General features: G+C 32.1%; 1 protein-coding gene across 1 annotated transcript; it reads left to right on the top strand.

Moving 5' to 3' along the window:
• The first annotated feature begins 1,192 nt into the window (after positions 1–1,192).
• Positions 1,193–3,379, top strand: LOC120083644 (PLASMODESMATA CALLOSE-BINDING PROTEIN 5-like). The gene is made up of 3 exons (XM_039039478.1): positions 1,193–1,308; positions 2,287–2,541; positions 3,114–3,379. The coding sequence occupies exons 1-3, from the start codon at positions 1,233–1,235 to the stop codon at positions 3,146–3,148; spliced, it is 366 nt and encodes a 121-aa protein (XP_038895406.1). The 5' UTR covers positions 1,193–1,232; the 3' UTR covers positions 3,149–3,379.
• Positions 3,380–8,259: the final 4,880 nt, after the last annotated feature.

The following is an 8,259-nucleotide window of genomic DNA, read 5'->3' as shown; positions in this document are numbered from 1 at the left end:
ACCTCCATCTCCCACTATATAAAACTTAAAAAATTAAAATTCACTGACTTGATTCTCCTCTTCCCATAACTATTTCATTCAACTCAAAATTAAAGCCACCTAAAGTGTTAAGCATGTGGCTATTGTTAAAAAAAAGTATTAAGACCCTAATCTATATTTAAGAATAACCCACTTTTTAATTGCTCTAACTAGCTTAAACATAGCAGCTCAATAGTTAAAGTATCATAAATTTTTTTCTAAATCAAATATTTGAATCTTTATCCTAACATTCATTATTATGTTATATTCTCAACGAAAATGTCTTCTAATTATCTAACTAAAATGTTAAATATGATGTTCAATTTGTCTTCTTTTTTTCTCAACTATGTAAAAAAAAAAAAAAAAAAAAAAAAAAAAAAAAAAACCAATAATTTTAGGGGTGATTTGAATATCTCTCTTTCCTTCTCTTTTTTTTTTTTTTTCAAGATTATAGTGTTTTAAAATATGATTGTTTTCAGATATAGGAAAATGATCAAAATATTTATAAAATTTACAAAATTTCACGATCTATTTACGATAGATCATAACTACTATCTATGTCTAGTAGTCTATCGTGGTCTATCATAGATAGACGATGATATTTTGCTATATTTGTAAATATTTTTAGCATTTTTGTTATTTAAAATAATTTTCCTTTAAAATAAAGGAATGGTTGACAATTTTCTTTTTTTTTTAAAAAAAAAAAAAAGAAATCCTAATTATATGTTTTGGATTCAACATGTAAGGTTAGAAGATTTGAACCGATGGATATTTTGGTTGTACTACGTTGGAAAAAAATGCATGTAACATATGGAGATCATAATTCAGTTAATTAATGGTAAGGATAAGTAGGAATCAATTTGAAATAAGAAAATTTTTCTGAAAAAAACAATAAGATAAATTATATTAACCATTTATAAATGAGATTTGGACCGTTATTGGATCTTGCATTTTTAAAAAGATGTGATAATTAATATTAAAGTAATGCACTTGTTAGCAAGAGTATTCAATACGCCCACTACCAAGTATCTAAAAAGAAAGCTATGTTTTTTAACGTAAGATTGAAGGAATTAGTTGTTTTGTCGACGAAGAAGAATCTTAACTTTCTCGAAGGCTGTGAAAATCCAGCCGTTAAATTAAAGCTGTGTTGAAATTTGGCCACTCAGATTTACAAGGAAAAACACTGAAAGCCACTGTTTGTTGTGAAGAAACAAATGTCTTCCTCTACTTGGTTCATCATTCTCCAGTTCTCTTTGCTGTTAGTTTTTATCATAACTCCAACAAGATCAGGTAATTAATCATTTGTTTGATGTCCCTTTTGTTTTCTGTTTCATGTGAACAAAACTATGTTTGATAACGATAGTTTGAGTATCTATTTGAGTTCTTATTTCCATCTATTTTTTTTAGTTTTAAAGATGTTCGGAATAAGAGACTTCCTGATATTACAAAGATAGTATGATATTTTTTACTTTGGGTTTAAATCTTCACTGACTTTTTGTTTCACACCCAAAAATCGTCGAACCATTAGAGATAATTGCCCTTATAAATCCATGATCATCCCCTTATCTAGCTAATATAAGACTTTTGATCGTATTCCCAACAAAAGAAAACGTCAAGAATGTGTCTAATACTTCTTTCCGATCTTCTCTTTCTTTAATCCCTCCAAAAGATTGGACATTTTAGCTATGGATTTAGTGATCATCTCTTATTTCTTGTTTTTAAAAACTTGTTTATTTAAATCTTCGTACTCTCACATTTATCGAGAAAAAACTTGAATTATTTGTCAGATTCAACAAAAACTATTTCTTTTAGTTTATAAAATTTGACTTAGTTTTCTCTAAAGCATTAGTAAAAAGTCAATAAAAAATTAAAGAAGCTTACACACTGAACTTTTTTTAAGAAAAAAAGGAAAAATCAAGCTATGAATAAATAAGGTCTTATTTTTATTTATTCCTTTAAAAGAAAAAAACAACATTGGTTGCATACATTACTTGGAGTTTCTATCAAACTTGTTTAAAATGGAGTTTTTGTAGTGTCTAAAAAAAGTAGCGGGATGCACTTAAAAGATTGATGCAATGAAATGAAAATTAGAGTACGACAATAAACTATATTATGAAAAGAAGAAAGTTCTATTTAAAAAATGATCGATCAACAAAGAAACATAACGAAACGTTATCGAATAGTGACATCCTTTGCACAAATTTATAAGTTACGACAATGATCAATTAGTAACGATAATGATTGGGGATTGGGGATTTGGGTGTCTAGAGGCTCAATTTGATCAAGAGTGGTGCATAGCTGATGAGCAAGTTCCAGATGATGAGTTGCAAAGAGCTCTTGATTGGGCTTGTGGAAAAGGAGGAGCTGATTGTAGGAATATTCAAATGAAGCAACCTTGTTTCTACCCAAACACTGTTAGAGATCATGCTTCATATGCCTTCAACAGTTACTACCAAAAGTTCAAGCACAAGGGAGCCACTTGCTACTTCAATTCAGCTGCCATGGTCACTGCTCTTGATCCTAGTAAGTAACAACTACGTAACCCTAATCCGATCTCTTCTCTCGATGCCTCCCGTTTGATAACCATCTTCATTTAGTGATATCTTCGTTCATAAAGTTTAATTTTATTGTACACATTGAAATCTTATTTGATAACCATATTTAACTATGAGCGTTATATAGTCTTTCCTCTCGTAATTTTTTCTTGGATCAAATTTTAGTAATTTGTCACACTTCTTTTATTAATGAAGTTGTTTAGGTCTGATGCGATAATTATTGGGTTTTTGAAAATTAAACTTTAAACACTATTTTCATTTATTGGTTTTTCTTTCGTGTAGTGTTAGTTTACTTTAAAGGAGTATTTTCAAAATTCATACCAAATTTTGAAAACTAATTAAAAAAAGTACTTACTTTTCGTATTTAGAATTCGATTAAGAATTCAAATGTTTGGTTGAGAATGAGAAATATACGATGATGAAGAAATAGTGAGAAAATAAGTACAATTTTCAAAAACAAAAAATCAAAAGGTATCAAATAGATCCCTTTATTATACTTTTTCGCTAAAATATTTAATAAATATTCCCTTTTCTTGGCAGGTCATGGTTCATGCAAGTTTGAGTTTGTTCCTTGAAGAAGAAGATGTGTAATTGATTATCAAAGATGCTTCCTGATTATAATTTGAGCTCCCCAAACTTTTTGCAATTCCATTATTGATCTTGTACTTGGTTATGAAAGCATTTTTCCATTTTCAATTTTTAAGGTAGGCTCCAAAATCTTTTAGAATCTAAGGTTATTCATCAATGAACTATTGAAGTTGGTTTTTCTATTTTATGATAAAATCAATCAAAGTTGAGTTTGAGAGACTGTCATTTACAAAAATCATACTATAAACTTCAATGGTAGACAAATTAAGAGAACAATGAAAATAGTCCAATATAAGTTCTTTTTTAAAAAAGGAATAATATAGCTTTTTTTCTCTCAATGAATAATTTTGTACATCTTAAGGACTTAGGCCTCATTTACCTCTCTTCCATTGTAATGAGGGATTGATAATAAAAGATTAGTGGACCCACATCATGCATTGTCATTGAAGTTGTTTATCGGTATCTCCAATTAGTGTAAACTAGGAGCCCCACAAATTTTGATTAACCAATCTAGTACGTATCAAAGATTACACCCCAATATAACTATGATTTTGATTACTATTCCTTGATAACATTGCACCAATGAAGGAGGAATAGGGTATCAAGTCTTTTCCAACCACCAAATAAATTTATAATCTCTTAACCAAATCAAAACCATATAGTATTAGTTGATCGGATGGATTCATAGGAAGCACTATGTTTATCTTGACCAGGGAGTTGTTTGTTTATTTGCAAGATGAATGTAAATTTCATGAAAAGCAAAAATAGGTAAAGTATGTAAATTTCATGAAAAGCAAAAATAGGTAAAGTAAAGGCAAGAATTGAAACGGGGATATATGAATAAGAAAAGTCTAGCTTAGGTATTTGGATCCACTCATTTATTTAGTTGTTCATTGAACACTAAAAGTAATCATCTCATCATGCAAGTGCTTAGGGAATGAAATTTTAGAATGTGATTCCTCACACAAGACACTGATGTCACAAAAGACGTCTAGCAAAGTCAAAGACAACAACAAAAAATAACAAGGAGTAAATCAAGAATAAATGCACAGGAATTAGTAACCCAATTCGGTGATGAACCATCTACGTCTAGGGTGGTAGTGTGCCCAGAAAAAGATAGCCAACTAATATATAAAAGTCAAGTGATTAGAACATTGTACTTATCTATAAATAGTGAAGATTAGAATGGCACACGTAGAGTCCAACTTAGCTAATCACCTAGGCTCCCACTAGATGTGAGACTCCCTCTTACTCAAATTTAGGCTCCCCCTAAGTATGTGAATATTAGTAATGTAACACTTAGGCTCCCCTTAAGTGTGTGGCACTCCCTCTCACTTGAAGAAATCTCTCCTCCTTATGAACACCCTTGACCTGAGAACTTAGGTTCCCTCTAAGTCTTGAGAACTCCCTTCTTGATGAATAACATCTTAGGATCCCCCTAAGATTGAGAAATCCTTCTCGATCAGCTTTTTCTTAGGCTTTCTCTAAGACCGAATAAACCTTCGTAATATGGAAACGTTCATTGTAAGAACGATGTGAAGAATACACCATCACAAGCAAAGAACAAATCTTTCTCCTTCAATTTAGCACAAAGCAGAATGCATTCTATCAAACTCAAATAATGTTCTCATCAAATAATACAAGTGATAACCCTAGCAATAGAACTTCTTGGGCTTAACTAACACAACGGAAAGATGGAAATATCCCCACAGAAAATTGGCAATTCACCAAAAAAGAAAACATCTCGTAGAAAAACAATTATAGAATAATTTAAATAAGGAAAGAAATATTCTACAGAGTTAGAATCTTAAGTCACAACCTCTGAGACAACTTATAAACTACGTAAGAAGCAAATGTCAAGAGTCTTAAACAAATATATATAGTCAATATCAAAGGTCTAATAGCGAACTTGCCTGATAGTGCCGTGGCAAGTGCCCTAGGACATTAGTCAAGATACCTAATTAAAATAAGTGCTTCATGAACTGGGTACAAATGTGTTCCATGAACATCTCACACTTACATTATGATTAAGGGGAATCTAATACAATTAGTTACTAAGTAGTACATAAATAGTTTAGCCAATTTTATTCTTGAACTAATCAATCATGCAATGTTGTAAAACAACCATCATAAATAATCTATCAATTTACACACAAGCATGCTTTGCTTTGTGCCACAAAGAATTAACACACACAACTAAATGTCATGAATTGTAAGTCATTTACTAGCAAAGCAACGAAAGCATGCAAGGGTGACCAATCCCAACATAATCCAAGACATAGAAATTTAAATACATTAAAGAACTATAAGCATTCATAAGATGATATATCAGATATATAAGTCCTCACAACATAATATAATGAGTTTCTTCCTCCATCTAGGCTAGAAAGTACTTATTTTAGCCACTAAACATCGAGATCAAGCTTCTAATTTGAGGATCAACCTCCACAACATGAAATAAACTAAATATAGAAAAGAACAAAAAAAAATGAGGAAATGATGCTAAGGCTTGAGTGATTGATGATTGACGTGAAGGAAAAGTTTTCTATTAATAAAACTAGCCTTGCAACACTAGGTCAAATCACGTGCAGATATTTTTTTTCCTTATCGATGATGTTGCTGTTTGGATTTATGCTCTGAAGCATTGTAATTAATTTTTTATTTGATATAATAGTTGATTATTTTAAATATGCAATGATGAGTTATCCCTTACAGGAAAAATCCAATGTTATTTCATGAAAACTTGAATAATATGTAGTGGACATACAGATGGATTATGTTCAAGTAATAACCTAAAGGGTCTATAGTATATGGATAAAGGTTGGATGTCTTATCTTGGTAAAGGTTGGATGTCTTATCCTGGTAACATTATGGATACGTCCCACTTTATAATAGTTACAAAAGATGTGACCTAAATTGTTCATGTAGAGACATGCAAATGGGGGTATCCTATACAATGAGATTGTATAAGACCAGAGTGCAAAATACTTAATCTCTCTGTGTAACACCGTTGACCAAAAAGATTAATATTTCACAAGATAACGATGTGTGACTTGAAGGAATCAAACACGAGGATTTCCATGAGCAGCGGAAGAGATCGTTCCAAATTCCATTCGAATTGAACATAAACAATTACAATAAAAGAACGAAAACTAACAGGTCATGCACAACTAGAAATTATAGCATGTTCAATAGAATCAAGGGATAGAGTATGCATACCTTTGAAGAAACATTCTTCATGAATTCCTCGATCAATCTACAAGCATCCAAGATAGCACGCTCGAACACAATGATTGGTGCACAACACGAACACAACGAACACAACCTCCACGAAACCAATCGAGTCTCACTCGATCCACGAACTGAGTGAGGACACCACCACAATGGTTAGCTTGGTATTCTCAGTGTGAGAATCCAGGAGTTGTGGGTTTTGTATGATCTTGGCTTGAGGAAGAGACTGAAGCACTACAATCGAGTAGACGATCGAGCAAGTGGGAGATATGAAGTTGTCTATCATATAGACGATGTGCTTGATCGTGTATTAAATGACAGTATCGTATAGACTATGTCACTCGATCGTTTAGCTACGATCAACTGAATGACTATTGTATAGTCAAAGTTGCACGATCGTTTAGTCTCTGCCAGCTATCGCTTAGTAAAACTCTTTCACTTGATAGCTTTTCTCCGTGAGTTCTTGCCAAATCAAGTCACATCTAATTTTAGGAAAACAATTTTCCTTTTATCTCACGGTTACCATAAAACCACCAATAACCTCCCAGTCAATTGGTTATTAGAAAAAAAGAAATTAATTATCATATAATTAATATATTATAAATAAATATGATAACTAACTTACCATATTATATTTATAACCTATAGTTTTAATATTTCAAACATATAAACCATAGTTATTTTTCTATTTTATGGTACTTAATGTAAATCATATTTACATTAATTCCTCCACTTGATGTTTCTGATACATCACACCAATTATGTCATATATAATTGAATTTCTTCTTGTTAATTTGAACATTTCAAACTAACCCCAAGAACTGATTCTCAACTTGAATTCATTGAGCTACCAAGGGGACATTATGGACCTGTAGCTTAAAGCCTAGTCACTTGATCCACCATCCGTTAATTGTCGGGCACTCTACTAAAGACCAACAACTGCAACGTCGTTATATAAAGAGAGTAATCATCTCGTGGATCGGTCTTATACAAACTCTTTGTATAGGACACCCCTACTCGCATGTTTCTATATGAATGGTTCGTATCAAACCATCTATAGTAGTCTACAACACTTACAAACCTCTAAAAAGCGGGTCGTATCCGTAGTGTCACTAGGATAAGGTATCCCTCCTTAATCCGTATACTACAGACCTTTTAGGTAATTACTTAAGGCATGATCCACTTGTATATCTCATATACATGCTTAAGTTTACATGCAATAACCATGGATCTTTGTTTATTAGATATGAGTAAATGCAAATAAAATAACTCTTATTTTATTAATAACAATGTATACAAAGTTTACAAACTACGAAACCCCGGGAGAATTAGGACATCAATCCCTACATAACTCGATCTCAATTCTGAGTGAGTTATGAACTCCTGCTTGTGAGGACTTGTCCTTTGATTTGTATGGCTAAGAGTGGCCCGAGTCACCGATTCAATAAGCCTATCATTTCAAGGACAAGACTAAGTAAGAAGCTGGGAATATAACTACACAAGATGAAATCACCCATTCTCGCATTTAGGGTAAGTAGATGAATTGTTCCCTTAAGTGCTGATTTTGGGTCTTGAACAAAGGGTACTTACCCTCTCACTAGCTCAGGAGGGACTTGGTTTATGGTAGGATCATAAGCAAATTGTTCATTAAGGGGATTATTGGTACTTAAGGAGTAAGACATAATTACAGCGGTAAAACGATAATTTGACCCAACTATAATACAAACAACTCGTGAAGGATCGACTTTCTTGTAATGATTAAATCCATGGAGATGAAGGAATTGTGACAGAGCTTTCCCAATCTCTTGTAAAAGTCGTCTCCCTCCTTTTTTTAAAAAAACTGTTGTGGGCTATTTATAGGTGTCAA

Source organism: Benincasa hispida, chromosome 8 (assembly GCF_009727055.1).
Source record: "Benincasa hispida cultivar B227 chromosome 8, ASM972705v1, whole genome shotgun sequence".
NCBI classification, from domain to species: Eukaryota; Viridiplantae; Streptophyta; class Magnoliopsida; order Cucurbitales; family Cucurbitaceae; genus Benincasa; species Benincasa hispida.
This window is presented reverse-complemented; position numbering and strand designations above follow the sequence as displayed.

Excerpts from the sequence above, each read along its gene's own strand:
- LOC120083644 (XM_039039478.1), top strand. The coding sequence starts at position 1,233 with ATGTCTTCCTCTACTTGGTTCATCATTCTCCAGTTCTCTTTGCTGTTA. Across the intron at positions 1,309-2,286 it reads CATAACTCCAACAAGATCAG|AGGCTCAATTTGATCAAGAG; the intron begins GTAATTAATCAT and ends TTGGGTGTCTAG. Across the intron at positions 2,542-3,113 it reads GGTCACTGCTCTTGATCCTA|GTCATGGTTCATGCAAGTTT; the intron begins GTAAGTAACAAC and ends TTTTCTTGGCAG.